This window comes from Coregonus lavaretus, assembly GCF_964263955.1.
Source record: "Coregonus lavaretus genome assembly, chromosome: 9".
NCBI classification, from domain to species: domain Eukaryota; kingdom Metazoa; phylum Chordata; class Actinopteri; order Salmoniformes; family Salmonidae; genus Coregonus; species Coregonus lavaretus.
This window is the reverse complement of record NC_139996.1, coordinates 40,909,914-40,929,305: the sequence shown is the minus strand read 5'-3', so window position 1 is coordinate 40,929,305 and position 19,392 is coordinate 40,909,914. Positions and strand designations below refer to the sequence as shown.

At 42.8% G+C, this 19,392-nt stretch overlaps 1 protein-coding gene across 2 annotated transcripts in view; it reads left to right on the top strand.

Annotated features, from left to right (window-relative positions):
• Positions 1–16,421, top strand: part of LOC311135199 (peroxisome proliferator-activated receptor alpha-like) — a 48,988-nt gene extending 32,567 nt beyond the window's left edge. For both annotated transcript variants that reach the window (XM_084169128.1, XM_084169129.1), the window contains exons 3-7: positions 971–1,128; positions 3,714–3,852; positions 9,779–9,978; positions 11,753–12,209; positions 12,408–16,421. In XM_084169128.1, coding sequence (XP_084025254.1) covers positions 971–1,128; positions 3,714–3,852; positions 9,779–9,978; positions 11,753–12,209; positions 12,408–12,652 — 1,199 coding nt within the window. In that variant the 3' untranslated portion in view covers positions 12,653–16,421. The remainder of the gene's footprint in view (positions 1–970; positions 1,129–3,713; positions 3,853–9,778; positions 9,979–11,752; positions 12,210–12,407) is intronic.
• The last annotated feature ends 2,971 nt before the right edge of the window (positions 16,422–19,392 follow it).

Below are 19,392 nucleotides of genomic sequence, written 5' to 3'. Positions count from 1 at the left end.
AGAGAGAGAGAGAGAGAGAGAGAGAGAGAGAGAGAGAGAGAGAGAGAGAGAGAGAGAGAGAGAGAGAGAGAGAGAGAGAGAGAGAGAGAGAGAGAGAGAGAGAGAGAGAGAGAGAGAGAGAGAGAGAGAGAGAGAGAGAGAGAGAGAGAGAGAGAGAGAGAGAGAGAGAGAGAGAGAGAGAGAGAGAGAGAGAGAGAGAGAGAGAATATATTATCTTCCTGCTTTTTTTTGTAGAGTATGGTGTGTGTCACGTGCAGCTGGTCGAATATGTATCCCTGTTTTGGCTTCTCTCACCCAACTCATGTGGGATGACTTAGTGCTGCTCTATTTTGCACCATCCCTGAATGCTGGTGTGTTTGTATTCAGGTAACAAGAAAGATACAGTGTGGTCCTCTGTAGCTCAGCTGGTAGAGCACGGCGCTTGTAACGCCAAGGTAGTGGTTCGATCCCCGGGACCACCCATACACAAAAAAAATATGTATGCACGCATGACTGTAAGTCGCTTTGGATAAAAGCGTCTGCTAAATGGCATATTATTATTATTATATTATTATTATTATTATATTATTATTATTATTATACAGTGTGTGTATCATGGGCCAATATTTGACTCATCCCCTGAATTTAGAAGTGTTGCTCATCCACTTTTAGTGGTGTGTATGACGGTCTCTACGTATTTATAGAGATGTAATGGAACACATATTACATGTGCTCTTCCTCTGTGTTGGGCCAAAGGCATGAGACACCAGTGACTTTCCACTGGTACTCATATTCTGCCAGCTAGGGCAAAGAAGCTTCACAGTCGAGACACTAATAGGAATGTCTCCAGGTTTATTCGTTATAAGTATGTGTGTCTGTTATCTGGGCATGAGTTTATTAATGTGCCTGCCTGCATGTGTGGGTGTGTACGTGTGTGTTGTCTGTGCATGCATAAGTGTGTTTATTCATGTGTACTTTGTGTGTTCTCCAGATGCTCTGACCCCAGCCTCCAGCCCGTCGTCAGGGGGGTATGGGGCGGCTGCAGGGCTGGAGGAGTTCTCCTCCACCTCTCTCAACCTGGAGTGTCGGGTGTGTGCCGACCGCGCCTCCGGATACCACTACGGAGTTCACGCCTGTGAGGGCTGCAAGGTGAGAGTGACCAGCCATCACACACACACACACACACACACACACACACACACACACGCACATATGCAGAGCATGCACAAACACACACACACACACGTGCACGCACACACATTAATATATGCATACATACACACACACCTGGTCAGAGTGCACTCTAACACATATTGTACAACAAGGACACTGGTGTGGATGCTTTCTTGGTTAATTATTAATGGGCCTGTTGAAGAGAAACCCAAGGCTTATGTGTTTTGTCACAAGTCACTGGAGGACAGAGCAGATCTTAATGTGCCACTAGATGACACTGTAAGATAATGTAGTTTTGGTGTAATTATGACCCACATACCACTAACCACTAAGGAAGCATATCCCAGTCTTTAGTTGTGACCCAAAAGGAAGTGGTCAATGTGCTACATTGCTACTGTATTACTTCTTAGCCTTTGAATGGTAATGGCAAAAATTATTAATCAACATTTTAAAATGAATAGATTTGCTGGAGAACTTTCCTGTAATTAAGGAAATGTCTAACTTGTAGTCATGTAGGAGGTTTAAAAAGGCTTCAAAAGTTTGTAATTTCCACTAAAACATTTGAATGATTTTCCCTTACGGAAAATGTATCAACCCCAACAACAATGCTCATGAATTATAATTACATAATAATTCACATTTACTTTTTCTGCAGGATTATTTTCTTGCTTTAGCAAACTGGCTCAAATTAAGATCCTACGTCTGTAATTGGAAGATGAAGTGTAAACTTTAACATAGCCTACTCCAAACACATGGTTAAACAAAGGTTAGCCATGTGTTGGCAAAAATGAATGTCCAGGTCAAGAAAGATTACAAGCAGCCAGCAGCACTTGCTGCGACTGGTACTTGCGGGTGCTTTTTCAAAGCCAATGTCAGATACTCCAGTGATTGTAATTAACTCCAATGAGTGTAATTTACACAATATTAGGAGTTGAGAAATAAAGTTGCCATCATTCGAAATAAGATATTCTCCTCTTTTCTACTGTAGGTATGTAATTCATTTATTCTGTTTTTGCTAGCGATATTCATAAAACATTAGAAATATTTTCGGGGACCCCTGCAGTACCTCCGCGGGACCCCAGGTTGAATAACCCTGCCCCAAGGAGAAGTCAATTCTCACCCTGCTATGAAAGTCAGGCAAAGATAGTGGGTTTTCATCCACTACATTTCCTACATACGCTTTCACCCTGAATGTATGGGTGATGTCTTCTGGATCCCTGGCCAGCCCATCTATCCCTGTGCCAGGACTGTCTGAGTATGGATGTCACATAGCGAAGTTGGCGGTGCTTTCAGTCACTCCTTCCCCTCATGTCAACATACTGTTACACTGAGTTCCAGATGGCAGGGCCACAGCAGAGAACGGGCTACAGTGTATCCTACCCTGCCCAGACTGGACCTGGCTCAGGGCTGCTGGAGGCTAGAGTGGACATTTTACTGAACTAGTTAAGCATAGCTGTCCCAGATTAGAACTTCAGCTATGTGTGCTACGTGGTCCATGGAGCAGGCCTGGTATGGGGCCATAAACCAGAGGTCGCAGTTGCTCTGACAGTGAACTCTGTGAACCTTCCTCTTGACCAATCAGAGGGGCAGCACGGAGAGGGCCGGTGTGTCTCCCGGAGGCATGGAGACATACTGAAGGGCATAGCTAGATACACAAACATTCAGTACATAACACACGTACAATACATACACACACAGATATTTAGAACCTATGAGGAAATTCAGAATGATTCAGAACTGTAAGTTCGGATCCTGGATGCTGATAGGCTAAAACAGCATTCCAGCTGTCCCCTCTCTGATGTCACATACCTACGTGTGCCCCGCTCCTCAGCTGTCTGGTCACCTGAGAGTCACGGGAGGGGAGAGGAGGGGACTGACCCCTGGATAGGACGACGGACAGCAACACGAGACAGGCTTGGCATGAGGCCGTTGTGTCTGACAGCCATTCTGCCCTTGCCTCATGTCATCCTCGAGGGGTGTGTGTGTGTGTACGTGCATGCCATGTGCAGGGACACATTAAGGAGATCTTTCACAAGAATGGGGAGATGAATGTCTTGGGATGGGGGCGGCTAAATATGTTCTTCTTAAGCAATTCCCTGTCCATTTCACTATTATCAATCTGGACATACACTGTTGTTTGTCAGGGTTGTGTAATATAAGTGAAATCCCATTTAGTCGTGATAAGCATGAATGTCCAGACTGATAGTGTCGTGCTCCAGTCATTGGGTCCATTCTCTGTATTTCACTTTTTTAACAGAGAAAGTGGCTGTTGGGTGATTGGAGGTTTCCTAGTGTCATGTTCTAGGCCAGGACACTGCCATCACTTCGCTGATAAATAGCTGAGATTGAGAGAGTCTTAGATGACGGAACACATTTAATAATGTTTGCAGTTGAGAGATATCAAGATACCAGGTATGAACTGACAATAGTCTTCTTTTATCAAGTCACTATAGTGTATGTGGTTGAGTTACCCTACTGAGTCGAGGCCGAGTTTTTTCATGTGTGCAGTCTATTGGGTCTCGACCTGAACATTTATCTCTCTCCTCTTTCTGTCCCTGCAGGGTTTCTTTCGGCGGACCATCCGCCTCAAGCTGGAATATGACAAGTGTGAGCGCCGCTGTAAAATACAGAAGAAGAACCGTAACAAGTGCCAATACTGCCGCTTCCAGAAGTGCCTGTCTGTGGGCATGTCCCACAACGGTGAGGAACACAGACATAGCCAGAGCCCTGAGTACTGTTTACTGCATACAGCACAACCTGCCAGCAGCAACCAGAGAGGAGCACACACACACACACACACACATACGCATTTGCACGTAGACATATGCACACATACACGTACGCCATTCAAACCCACACTCTTGAGGAACCGGGAGTTGCAATTTTACACCACATCAACATATACGGTTGCTTTTCAAGACTAATGAGAGTAGGTAATCATTTGAGAGACAGCCGTGAATACTACAATTATCATTACACTTTTTTATTTTTTTTACATTTGCATCATTTCATATTTTGCTGTATCCAGACAAAAACGATGCAGAACTGCAATTGATGCATAAGTCTCTCTGCCTATATGTGGTGGTGTCTATGCAGACTCTCTGTGGTGTTTCATTGTGAAGGTCAGTAAAACTATAAGGTGGGGTTGTATTGCGTTAGCTGAACCCTCTCACCCTTTAGCTGTTGATGTGTGAACAGAGAGACATGCAGTGGGAGTCTCAGCCTGGGCCTGCCAGTCATGTGACCAGAGCTGTATCTGCACTGGGTTAGGCTGTACAGTACATTAGCCCCACTGATCAATGAGCTGACCTAGTTGAGAATTGAAGGTCATTTAGACTGATAGAGAGCTTTGCAGGGTAGCGGAGGCGGTCTTTCAATAGGATACATTACTAGTGCAACAGTGTAAAAAATCGTAAAACAGATTTCGCTGTCCAGAAAAAATCACAGACATGCACCCTCATACAGTGAGGGAAAAAAGTATTTGATCCCCTGCTGATTTTGTACGTTTGCCCACTGACAAAGAAATGATCAGTCTATAATTTTAATGATAGGTTTATTTGAACAGTGAGAGACAGAATAACAACAACAAAAATCCAGAAAAACGCATGTCAAAAATGTTATAAATTGATTTGCATTTTAATGAGGGAAATAAGTATTTGACCCCCTCTCAATCAGAAAGATTTCTGGCTCCCAGGTGTCTTTTATACAGGTAACGAGCTGAGATTAGGAGCACACTCTTAAAGTGAGTGCTCCTAATCTCAGTTTGTTACCTGTATAAAAGACACCTGTCCACAGAAGCAATCAATCAATCAGATTCAAAACTCTCCACCATGGCCAAGACCAAAGAGCTCTCCAAGGATGTCAGGGACAAGATTGTAGACCTACACAAGGCTGGAATGGGCTACAAGACCATCGCCAAGCAGCTTGGTGAGAAGGTGACAACAGTTGGTGCGATTATTCGCAAATGGAAGAAACACAAAAGAACTGTCAATCTCCCTCTGCCTGGGGCTCCATGCAAGATCTCACCTCGTGGAGTTGCAATGATCATGACAACGGTGAGCCCAGAACTACACGGGGGGATCTTGTCAATGATCTCAAGGCAGCTGGGACCATAGTCACCAAGAAAACAATTGGTAACACACTACGCCGTGAAGGACTGAAATCCTGCAGCACCCACAAGGTCCCCCTGCTCAAGAAAGCACATATACAGGGCCGTCTGAAGTGTGCCAATGAACATCTGAATGATTCAGAGGAGAACTGGGTGAAAGTGTTGTGGTCAGATGAGACCAAAATCGAGCTCTTTGCCATCAACTCAACTCGCCATGTTTGGAGGAGGAGGAATGCTGCCTATGACCCCAAGAACACCATCCCCACCGTCAAACATGGAGGTGGAAATATTATGCTTTGGGGGTGTTTTTCTTCTAAGGGGACAGGACAACTTCACCGCATCAAAGGGACGATGGACGGGGCCATGTACCGTCAAATCTTGGGTGAGATCCTCCTTCCCTCAGCCAGGGCATTGAAAATGGGTCGTGGATGGATATTCCAGCATGACAATGACCCAAAACACACGGCCAAGGCAACAAAGGAGTCACTCAAGAAGAAGCACATTAAGGTCATGGAGTGGCCTAGCCAGTCTCCAGACCTTAATCCCATAGAAAATCTGTGGAGGGAGCTGAAGGTTAGAGTTGCCAAACGTCAGCCTCGAAACCTTAATGACTTGGAGAAGATTATTATTTTTATTTTTTATTTTTTTTGTCATTTAGCAGACGCTCTTATCCAGAGCGACTTACAGGAGCAATTAGGGTTAAGTGCCTTGCTCAAGGGCACATCGACAGATTTTAAGATCTGCAAAGAAGAGTGTAACAAAATCCCTCCTGAGATGTGTGCAAACCTGGTGGCCAACTACAAGAAACGTCTGACCTCTGTGATTGCCAACAAGGGTTTTGCCACCAAGTACTGAGTCATGTTTTGCAGAGGGGTCAAATACTTATTTCCCTCATTTAAAATGCAAATCAATTTATAACATTTTTGACATGCGTTTTTCTGGATTTTTTTGTTGTTATTCTTTCTCTCACTGTTCAAATAAACATACCATTAATATTATAGACTGATCATGTCTTTGTCAGTGGGCAAACATACAAAATTAGCAGGGGATCAAATACTTTTTTCCCTCACTGTACATGCAGACAGACTAACTACAAGCACTATAAACATAAGGATCTTTACTTTATGGAGAGTTCATCTACAAACAAAAACCTTGATAAAGGACAATGAGTTCAAATTCTTCGACCCTATTGGATGGATGTTGTTTACCTGTGTGTTTTATGTCAACATAAAACATGGCCTTCTGAACCTTAGCTAAGATGGATGTCCTGCCGTTTACAATGGACTGAAATAGAATTTCGAGGTTGTGTGTGGTGTGGAGTGTGTCAGTGTGGAGCGATGTGAAGAGGGGCTTAGCAAGATCACTGTAGTAGTCGGTCAGAGTTGACAGACAGACGGACTGACGGACAGACATACACATACAGATGTAGGATCTTAATATTATCACTCTTTTGTTGCAGGAAATGCAAACTTGTAGTGTATTTGGGTTTTAAAAAGGCTTGTAAAGTTTGTCATTCCACTTTGAAATTTGAATGAACCCCTATTAATGAACCCCTACATTAATTATAGTTCACATAATAATTCACATTTCCAGTTGCTGCAGGATTATTTTCCTGCTGTAGCAAACTGGCTCATATTAAGATCATACAACTGTAGACCTGGGGACAAGTGTCAGTGAACTCATGGACACACTTCAGGTTGTGATATCACTGAACTGAACACTATCATGCTGGAGAGCAATCCAATATGTGGACTGATGCTCAACATTAGTATTTATTTCACATCTGGGAGCAGCACTTGTGTGTCCAAGACGAGTTTCCCCTTGTGGAAACACGTGTGTTGTGTTTCCTAAATGTAACAGTATACAGGTGAAAGTACATGGAACCTGATACACTGAGGCCCACCCCTCACTTTTGAAAGAAAATTGCACCACAACAAACCTGCCAAGAGAGGACCGCCCACCAAAACTCATGGACCAGGCAAGGAGGGCATTAATCAGAGAGGCAACAAAGAGACCAAAGATAACCCAGAAGGAGCTGCAAAGCTCCACAGCGGAGATTGGAGTATCTGTCCATAGGTCCTCTTTAAGCCGTAAACTCCACAGAGCTGGGCTTTACGGAAGAGTGGCCAGAAAAAAAGCAAACATATTTGGTGTTCGCCAAAAAGCATGTGGGAGACTCCCCAAACATATGGAAGAGGGTACTCTGGTCAAATGAGACTAAAATTTAGCTTTTTGGCCATCAAGGAAAACGCTATGTCTCGCCAAACCCAACACCTCTCATCACGCCGAGAACACCATCCCCACAGTGAAGCATGGTGGTGGCAGCATCATGCTGTGGGGATGTTTTTCATCGGCAGGGAAACTGGTCAGAATTGAAGGAATTATGGATGGCGCTAAATACAGGGAAATTCTTGAGGGAAACCTGTTTCAGTCTTCCAAAGATTTGAGAATGGGACAGAGGTTCACCTTCCAGCAGGACAATGACCCTAAGCATACTGCTAAAGCAACAATCTAGTGGTTTAAGGGGAAACATTTAAATGTCTTGGAATGGCCTAGTCAAAGCCCAGACCTCAATCCAATTGAGAATCTGTGGTATGACTTAAAGATTGCTGTACACCAGCGGAACCCATCCAACTTGAAGGAGCTGGAGCAGTTTTGCCTTGAAGAATGGTCAAAAATCCCAGTGGCTAGATGTGCGAAGCTTATAGAGACATACCCCAAGAGACTTGCAGCTGTAATTGCTGCAAAAGGTGGCTCTTCAAAGTATTAACTTTGCACGCTCAAGTTTTCTGTTTTTCTTGTCTTATTTCTTGTTTGTTTCACAAAATATATATATATATTGCATCTTCAAAGTGGTAGGCATGTTGTGTAAATCAAATGATACAAACCCCCCAAAAATCAATTTTAAATCAAGGTAGTAAGGCAACAAAATAGGAAAAATGCCAAGGGGGTGAATACTCTCGCAAGCCACTGTAGGTTGGGTTGTTTGTTGCTTGATAGACGTTCTGACAGATTGTTGTCCCACACCATCCCTGTGCTCTGCTGTAGAGGGTCAGAGACTCATCCTCTCACCCTCAGCTTAGTCTGATGTTCTTATCCTGGGTATCCTGATCCCTACTCAGAGCATCTCTCACTTCCTCTTTCGCTAATGAATCTTTCAAATACATTCAGCGTTTGCTTTAGCCTGCCTGGAGAGCCAGGTGGTTGCCTCTACACCTGTGAAATCGTGATTTGTCCAAATAACCAGTGATGGAAAAACCCAAGCACCGGAACTATTGCTGCTTGTTAGCTATCGGTGCCCATAGTATAAAGACAGTTATAAACTGGGTGGTTCAAGCCCTGAATGCTGATTGGCTGTATGCCATGGGTATGACAAAACATTTACTTTTACTGCTCTAATTACGTTGGTACTGTAGATTTAAGCAATAAGCCACCTCGGGGGTTTGTGGTATATAGCCAATATACAAAGGCTAAGGGCTGTGTCCAGGCACTCCGCATTGCGTCGTGCGAAAGAACAGCCCTTAGCCGTGGTATATTGGCCATATACCACACCCCATCCGTCCTTATTGCTTAAATCTACAGTACCAATATATGTTTACATAGTCTGTCCACAAGAGATGAAGATATATGTAATAGGTGCACCTGCTGTTGTGCACCCTATGAGGGAGGTGTGTGTGTGTGTGTTTGCGTGTGTTTGTTTATGTGTTAGACCACTGTGTCAGAGGGAAGGGGTTATAGGTAGTGCAACTGTAATCTGATTAGCTAGACACTTAGTATCAGACTGTCTGAGAGAGTCAGAGTCACTCTGTACAAAAACAATACACACACACACACATACTAGGACTAGCTACCTGATTGGTCCTATTTCCTTTAGCGGTCTAACACATTGTTCCTCAGCTGACTCTCATCCTGCCCCCACTTCCCTCAACTGTCTCCAGGGATCCATATAGCCTGTCTACATTTTACTTATTTTTTAAAAACAGTTAGTCATTTAGCAGACGCTCTTCTCCAGAGCGACTTACAGTTAGTGCATTCATCTTTAGATAGCTAGGTGAGACAACCACATATCTCAGTCGTAGTAAGTACATTTCCTCAATAAAGAATATAAAACATAACAAATAACACAACAGAAACAAAAGGCCCAGGACGTGGGGCAGCCCAGGAGGCAGGCGTCCATCTTGTCTCCCATAACTTCCAACGTATCAGACTCCATTACCCCATGCTCCTGGAAACAACCATACTTCTGGACTGCAATCCCTCCTGTGGGCGGCTTCCAAGTTACACCCAGAAACATTTGAACAACAGTGTTCAGGATTTGGCAAACAAATAAACAATACACATTGACTTGAGCCTCAATATCTTTCTTATGTTGATATGACAAACAATATACAATTGTCTTGAGTCTCCATATCTCGCTCAGCAAAACAGATGCATCTTTGTAATGTAAATGCAGTATATTATTTTTATCATGTCGTACGTCCTCATCTGTACAATCTCCTCTCTTTTTTCTCTAATTAGCGATCCGTTTTGGTCGGATGCCCCAGTCTGAGAAGCTAAAGCTGAAGGCAGAGATCCTGACGGGTGACATGGAGGTGGAGGACCCCCAGCAGGCCGACCAGAAGACTTTGGCCAGGCACATCTACGAGGCCTACCTCAAGAACTTCAACATGAACAAGGCCAAAGCACGGACCATCCTCACCGGCAAGACCAGCACTCCAGTAAGAGCAGTGTGTATAAGTGTGTGTGTGTGTGGTGGTGGTGGTGGGGGGGTGCATGTGCATTCATGCATGTTGGATCAAAAATGAAACGAACTCTCCAAAGGGAATCATTCAAATATTTGTTGCAACCCTGATGGTACTACATGTGTCTTCTATGCAATCAGATGGGTCCAATATTATATTTTGAATGATTCCCTTTGGAGTGCGTTGGCTGCATTTTGATCCGGTTAAATGGGATGAAATGTGCAAACAAACAGTCCTTTTGTGTCAACATAACCTATTGGCAACCACTACCCACTAGGAGCCAAAGAACCATGCAACGACAGAAATAACTTTCTCAATCAATGGCATTTAGAAGCCAACATGTCTGGACAAGGACACATCTGTCTGAATACATGAAGAGCATCTCTGTATGATCCTGACTCATAATGGACCATTATTAACAGTGTTTGAAGACCACTGCACCACTCTCTCCCTGCCTCCCTCCCTCTCTCTTTCTTTCTTTAAAGATGGTCCCCTTAGATCTGTGGTCTCCATTCATTCTTTCATCACATAGGATAATAAATGGGTGGGGTAAGGGTGAGGTTTCTGGTGAATTGGTGAAATCCATCTTCAGTGGGCATAGGTGTGGCAGAGGTCAGAAAGGAGAGGTCAGAAAGGAGGATCACAGTGTTGTAATCCGTGAGCAGAAGCGGTGGATCAACTACACAGTAACGCTATGGATAGACATTCCGCTCAGCTTTAGCATAGCCTTTAGCAATGCTTTGTAGTGTCTTCTGCACAGATTGACCTCGTTTTCTGTTGTTGATTAAGCTGCTCTTACCCAGCTGCCACCTTCAGCAATAATATTCTGGCCTGCATTGCTAGTCAGATGTTGGGAGCGTATCATATTGTGTTGAGTAAGCTGTGTGTAGCACACAGCTTTAGTTAGGAGCAAGTGCTGGATTGGCTCCTGTGGGAACTTTCAATACTGCAGCTCTGGTAGTGAACTTACAGCCCCACCAACACGGTGACCCAGATATGTGTTGTTTAGCAGCCTTCCACTCTAAAAACCAATGTGTTGAAAACAACTCATGAGAGTTAGTGATAACAGTTGAGTTTAAGTTCACAGTCCTGTATTTTCTATTGGAAATATGTGGAGCTGGTGTCCTTGCAGTGCTTGCTTGAAGAAGCGCAGGCAGCAGTGTTTTTGTAAGATGTGGCTCAGTATCTAAGGGTACACACCTGATAAGATTAGATTGGCCTGTTGTTTGTTTTGCTACAATGTAGGACATCACAGCTAATCTAGACCCTGTTTGCCCTGTCCCCTGTTGTCAGATTTCTGACAACAATAGACATTTTTCAGGATAAATAAGTTACTGTAACCTTCACAGCTACATAACGGCAATAAAATACATTTTAGGTTTTGAAACTGACACAGGAACAGAGGTGTTCTATAATTTACTCTAGAGTCAAGGACAGGACTTGGATTATGTTACAATGAGGATTTACAACTACATGCAGTAAAGGCTATCTTTTCTTTCTGTCAATAAATGTTATATAGGCTGTCTATCCCTACATGTAGGCAGGACTGTGTGTGTAACATATGGTTCCTCACTCTAGTAGTAGTAATATTTCAAATACCTATCTTTTCCACAGGGTCTAGGTAGGGGCTAGGGTTCGGTTTGAAATAGGACAATTCCTATCTACCGGCCTTCCTACATACAGGGCTGTCATTACACATGGCTACAGACTATGTCTCCTCACCGCCCTGTCTCCCTCCATGCCCCTGCAGCCCTTCGTCATCCATGATATGGAGACCCTCCAGCTGGCAGAGCAGACCCTGGTGGCTAAGATGGTGGGCACGGCCGGGGGCCATCTGCTGGAGAAGGAGGCTGAGGTCCGCATCTTCCACTGTTGCCAGTGCACCTCCGTGGAGACGGTCACAGAGCTAACCGAGTTTGCCAAGTCTGTCCCCGGCTTCTCCAGCCTGGACCTGAACGACCAGGTGACTCTGCTGAAGTACGGCGTGTACGAGGCGCTGTTCGCCCTGCTGGCTTCCTGTATGAACAAGGACGGCCTCCTGGTGGCCTACGGATCAGGCTTCATCACCAGGGAGTTCCTCAAAAGTCTGAGGAGACCCTTCAGTGACATGATGGAGCCCAAGTTTCAGTTCGCCATGAAGTTCAACGGGCTGGAGCTGGATGACAGTGACCTGGCCCTGTTTGTGGCCGCCATCATCTGCTGTGGAGGTGAGAGGGAGAGCGGGAGAAGCTTGGATCTGGGGTTAATGATCACTAATTGGTACACTAATTGGTTTTAGTGTTAATTACTATGCATCTTCTTGATGGATTTGCTAGTCCCCTCAATGCCAATCATAATGTCTGTTCTTGGGTTGACATAATCCACCTTCTTTCTCTAACTCTCCTCTCCTCTTTTCTCTCCCTCAGACCGCCCTGGCCTGGTGAACGTGGCCCACATCGAGTGCATGCAGGAGAACATTGTTCAGGTGCTGCGGCTCCACCTGCTGGCCAACCACCCGGACGACACCTTCCTCTTCCCCAATCTGCTGCAGAAACTGGCCGACCTCCGTCAGCTGGTCACCGAGCACGCGCAGTTGGTCCAGGAGATCAAGAAGACAGAGGACACGTCGCTCCACCCCCTGCTGCAAGAGATCTACAGGGACATGTACTGAGATATTGAGCCGAGGGAGGAGGGCTAGGGGCTGGGAACACACACCTCACCCTCCATTTTGGGGATGTACTGAGCCTAGAAAGGAGGTTGTCCGCCATTTTGGGGACACAGGCGTGAACAGTCTATCTGAACAGTCCCACGGTGATAGGGTTGAACCACTGAACCCCCAGATGCAGGGTTGCTCGTCTTTCTCAGGAGAGAGAGTATTGGTGTTTATGAGGCCCAGACATCACAGGACAAGACAGAACTACAGGACTATACTCTGGGCACCTGCAGTGGGGTCCACTACTCCTACAGGGACCTATAGGGCCGTATTACATGTGTGGAGGGGCAATGTGGAGCTGAATTTAGTCTCCTGTCCTATCCTAGTGTTTGTCCTAATGCAGCTCCCAGCTAGAGAACATGTATCGGGCTGGGTATAGACACCTTCAGGCCAACGTCAGAAGAAGTACACGGATCAAATAATAAATTGCTGGTTTGGGTAACTAAGATTCAGTCAGACTATAACCACTAGAATCCCTGCTTAGGTACACACTTAAAGGGGCCTGCACTGAGCCATACTCAGGCCATAGAGTGAAGAACAGCAGGACTTACTCTTCAGAATCACCACTCCAGCAGTATGTTTTTAACTATGCCATTTTGTACCGAACGTGAGAGTGAGAGGAAAGAATAATAATGATGCACACCTACTTTGCAGTAAAGACACCCAAGTGACTTCAATGCCGACTACAGATTTTAGATGTGAGTGACTGTGTCTCACGGTAAGGCAGCTTTTTCAGCGATTGGCTGTGCTCCCCTAGTGAGGTACAGATGCAGGATCTTAATTTGAGACAGTTTGCTACAACAGGACAATAATCCTGCAACAACAGGAAATGTGGATTATAATTAATGGACATTTTTGTAGGGGTTGATAAATTTTTCGTTAGTGCCAATCAAGTCTGACATTTAAAAGTAGAAATTACAAACTTTAGAAACCTTTTACACTACAAGTTTGCATTTCCTGCTGTGCAGGCAAATTTTCAGCAACAAAAGAGTGATCCATCAAATGAAGATCCTACATCTGTAATGGGATTGCATGGTCCGTTTCCAAATACACCATACTGTACCTGGCTATTGTCCCTCAGATGCGGCTGCAGCGGCTCAAAATCCAACTCACAGGACAAGTAAATGGAACAGATTGCTTCATTCATTTTGGGAAAGCTCTCCTGTGCCTTTTCAAATTCTTACTCCTGCTTAGGCTATAATTAATAATGTATTAGAAATGGGATTCCTCTGGAAAAACTTTATAACTATAATTTAGCCATTGATTTAACATGGGCATATTCACTAATGTTATCATGGATGAGGCTACAGAGTTTCAGTAATTGCTCCCTCTATATCTCTCTGAATATTTTGTCCTTTGCTATTTTCGACACAAGACCCACAGCCTCAGTTGGACAGACACACTCTTGGCCTTAACAGGCTTCCGTTGTTCAAACGTCAGTTACTCTTCAGTCATTCTACAGATAATTATTCCCCATGTGCTGTATAGTGATAGTTTTCACACACCTTACCATCCCATTTTCCTCTCCTATCTAAACCTAACTCTAACAGGGAGGCTTTGGTGTGCATTATATTCATTTCATAAAACCAATGTGAAGCTCAATGAACTTTTCAGTACTTTCACAAACAAAGGCAAACAAACTACCATGTCAATCGTGTTTCCCCCACCCTTCAGAACATGGCTCCATCCGGACATTTTGTTTGTAAGTAGTTTGATTTCCTTCATAACAGACATTCAGAAATTACCACAGTCAGAGATTCACTATGTAAATGCACCCACAATGCAACACTAAAGCACAAGTGTGCTTCCGAGATGTGATATGAGACTATTTTATGTACTGTACCTCCGTTATTACGCCTTTTTGACAAACACACACACAAATATTTGTTTTGTATTCTGGTATTAAAGGGCTTATACGACGTTAAACTACATTAAAACATTAACACATGCAGATTGAGAGCAGATTGACCACATTTTAAGCAATTTACCAGAAAGCCTGTTATTTTACACTCTCTCTCTCTCTCTCTCTCTCTCTTTCTCTCTTTCTCTCTTTCTCTCTTTCTCTCTGTCACAGTGCCTCCTTTGGCTTGGCTTGGCTTGGTCCTCCTCTTGCTCCATAGGTTAAGGGCTCGATTCAATCCGTAGGGTGGAAGATCTGCGTTGTAGCGTAATTGACATTTAAAGTTAATTTCCGATTGAGCCGACAAACACAGCGTTTAGCGTGAATGCAATCCCCACAAACGCGGTAACATTGCCTTTAAATGTTAGATCTTCCAAGCCCTACGGTTCAGGGAATTATGCTACACAATGGTAATACATTATTTTGCATTGATGACAGATGAGCATTGTTGCGCTCTCATTTTCTTACAGAATAGAATAACAAAAGTTTAAACTCTTGACTGGTATAATATGGAATGTCAACTAACCCAGTATGGGTTCCTCTCTGCTCTCTCCGTGATTTGCAATATGCATGGAAAACAACTTACAACTGGATGTTAGAGTCTAGTAGAGATTAAATACTAATATTGCCTCATCAAACCAGCCATCAATCCCTCACAGAACTATTGGGAATGTTGCAAAAACAGAATGAAATAATCATTCATGTGTGCATGTTTGTCTGATGGAAATATGTACTTATGTGTATTTTCTGTGAGGGAATGTTTTTTGTTCTTTGTTTACCGTACCAAATTCTCATCTGAATCCACAAATCAATGATTTGGTTTGGTATAATGGACCTAGCTTCATTCTCTGCACCACATTGTATAAATGCTTTGTACATAGATTCAGTGATTATGTGATTGCTTGCCCCAACTTTAACCGGAGGTATACAAGACACTAACTATTATTGGATATGTTTTGTATTCCTCTTTGTCTGGTAAATACTTTTCAATTTTTTTAATTGTACAGAAATGCAGTTATGGTTTTGCTTAAAGGCCAAATTCACTCAAAAACTCTATTTTTTCATTAGTCCACTGTTGATACAATCTTGCTTCTTGAAAGTTTAATATCTTGAAAACTTGACTGCTGACATGCAAAACATTTTAGGACTGTATTAACAGTGGACTAATGAAAAAAATACCAAAAGAGAGGTTTTGAGTGAATTTGGCCTTACCTAATTTGACCATGTTATAATTTTTATACTAAAGCTAAAGCATATCTATGAGTAGATCTGAAATTGTTTTCCTTGAATTACAAGGTTGAAGAGTGCAATGTCAATACAGTAACTTAGAGTAACTAAGTAACTGGTGATATAACCATAGATTTGTTTCCCAATGGGGACATTCCTTCTGTTAATTCCCCCTCTATAGAGGGAGAGAGTTACCATGTTATGTACAGTATGTGCTGTGCTTAGCTTTAGGGATACAAAAAGCACTCATAGCAAATATCAAGACTTGACTACGAAACCTGCTATGGGTTATTGGCACTATATTTTCACTAGATAACATGATCTGGATATATTCTTTGTCTTGAACAGACATAAGTAAATAATTGGTGTTAAGACTGATAATAAGCTATCTTGGCACAGATCATACAGTACTGCAAGTCTCCTATGTTGTCATCTCAGGTTGAAGATTAAGTAATAGAGGGGATGGTTAGGGCGTAATTTCACTATTCATTAACATAAATGCTCCATAACTGCCTCATCATGTACTTCAAGCCAACCCGTTTGTCGTTTTTATGGCCCTGTTATATCCCTTCTCTGTATTGATAAATATATACAACATTATGCACTCATAACTTGTCCTCTTAGACACAATGAACAGCGATTTCATAACAGCTAAATGCAGTTAAAGAAAGATGCAGTAATAAGATACAATATATTGTTTATTAACACACTCCCATTGTATCAAGCTTTTTGCGCCCTTCCGTTCTCCTCCTCACTAACTGCTATGTTCTAACTTAACTATAATCATGCCATATGTTAGATAACTGATTTTCAAGCTCCCTGTAATGGCAGTTCTATAGTATGTATTCCTCAGGAATGTCAGGCCTCCATAGAACGCAACGATGCTTTAATCCACTGCCACCTGGATCTAGATTCTAGAATCACCAGGTGAACTGAATACATTAGGGATTAAACACAACCCGTGCCTTAACCCATGCCATACAACATTAGACACAATACAGTAAAGTCCTAAAGACGCGCACAGTTCTGTACAGTTCTGTGTCACCAAGGTGCTGGTATGGATATGACACTACACAGTACAGAGATACACAAAGAGAGGATATGACATCATGACAGAATTGGGGAAGGTATCAGAATTGTGATAGGCAGACGGATTATTGTTGAATCTGTGGAACATAATGACTGCTTGGAATCATATTCTTCTAAATTAGAGAGATCGCTCTCTTGCAATAGTGAAAATACAAACAAGCTAATGTAATGGTTCAAACACTAGAGATTTCTGCTACCATTAGTGATGTATATTGTTTTGTGTTGAATTGTCAAGAAACTTTTGACATGTATCAGGGAAAATGTTGTCTTCCTTAGTTTATAGTAGTTTAGGACATAGCGAGGTACTGTTCTTTTTTTTCTTTTTTTCAAGTGCGTTTATAGTGCTCTACCATACAGCACACAAATAATAATAACAATAAATAAATAAAACTATGTAGAAATGACGACGGCAGCAGATATAGGAAATACGATTTTTATTCTGTGTTAATTTACTACATTTCATGGAGTTGATGCAGTGGTGTTATGGCTAGTGTCATGCAAAGAGACTGGAGACCGTCTTTGGATGTTTTGTTTATGTATACTGTGGCTTGGTAGCAATACTGTAAATGTTTGACGAATGTATATCTAGTCATTTAAACAATAAACAAGTTGACTTTTAATGGATTTTAAAATAAAATGATTTTAAAATCCAACATTATTGTCCATCAATTTTTATGTGAATAATAACATCTTATTGATGGTGAAAGCTGAATATATGAAAGAAGTAGAGGCGATTCTATGATTTTTTTGATGGGGTGGCCAATGGGGGACCAAGAACCAGTCATGGGTGGCCATGGGAAATCAGCAAATTGTATCACAAATAGCGTTGAAAATTGGCTTGAACTATGATTAATTGTATTAAATAACTGTTTCAACTTTTAATTTGTATCTGCCCTAATTTATTCAAATAAATCCATTTGAAGAGATCCATATTGATCCATTTTCAAGCTAGATCCATATTCAGTAGTACCTCTCCCTCCAATGATTTGTTTTTTGAAAGTTGATGCTAATTTACTGCAGTTTTACATGCTATTTGCTATTTGGAACAGCAAAAACAAGCAAAAATTACTCCAGCCATTATCACCGTGGCTGCTGTAGATTCATTTCACTTCAGTCGATAAGGGACATATACACTGAGTGTACAAAACATTAGGAACACCTTCCTAATATTGAGTTGCACCCATTTTGCCCTCAGAACAGCCTCACTTCGTTGGAGCATGGACTCTACAAGTTGTTGAAAGCGCTCCACAGGGATGCTGGCCTATGTTGACTCCAATGCTTCCAACAGTTGTGTCAAGTTGGCTAGATGTCCTTTGGGTGATGGACCATTCTTGATGCACAAATGTTGAGCGTGAAAAACCCAGCATCGTTGCAGTTCTTAACACAAACCGGTGTGCCTGGCACCTACTACCATACCCTGTTCAAAGGCACTTAAATATTTTGTCTTGCCCATTCACCCTCTGAATGGCACACATACACAATCCATGTCTCAATTGTCTCAAGGCTTAAAAATCCTTCTTTAACCTGTCTCCTTCCCTTCGTCTACACTGATTAAAGTGGATTTAACAAGTGACATCAGTAAGGGATCATAGATTTCACCTGGATTCACCTGGTCAATCTATGTCATGGAAAGAGCAGGTGTTTCTAATGTTTTGTACACTCAGTGTATAACATTCTAGAACAAGCATGCCATAACCTACAGCTATAAGCTAGCTCAGCACCGGGATTAAAAACAAGTTTAGTTTTCTGTCAAGTCAAACAGCAGTTACCTAGCCATCTTCCACCTCTGCACTGCTGCCATCAACTCAACTGAGTTGTTCTTCTGCTAAGATCGGGTTTAACGGTGGTTGGCATTAGAGGTCTTCATGGGTCCAAAAAGTTGGGCCCGCTCCGAAATGGACCTGGGTCTTTCCCACCCGGACCTGATAAGCATAAACACATCAAATATATATAGAGACCCGTTCCGAATGGACCCAAGAGCAACTAGACCCGTTTCCGTATAGACCTGGTCGGATCCAGACCCCGTCCGATCCGATCCGAGTGAGGGAAGCAACAGAAAAGTAATTTTCTAAGCTACTTTATTAACTGGAGCTGATAAAGCACAAGAGATGCTGCTCTAGAAGGCGGGGGAGGGGCTGTACTGTGAGCAAGTGACATGGGGAGCAGGGAGGAGTGAGGGAGAGACAGCAACCAACTATGCCGACTCACGCTATAGTAGACTAATTGCTGCCATAGCTAGGTTATTTATCATCAAATATGATTACATAGTATCTGTCTTGGACTGCATCAAACCGAGAAGCTAGTTAAGCTAGCTAACATTAACCGTCTAACTAAGCTGCAGTGCATTTGCTTTCTCATCTTACAGTTACAAATAACAACTCCACTTAGAATATTAAGTAGCAGCCTACTGTGGCTTTTGGTCATTGTAGCCTATCCTTCTCCTTTAACTTTGAATTCTGTCATTTTAATTCCATCTTCCATT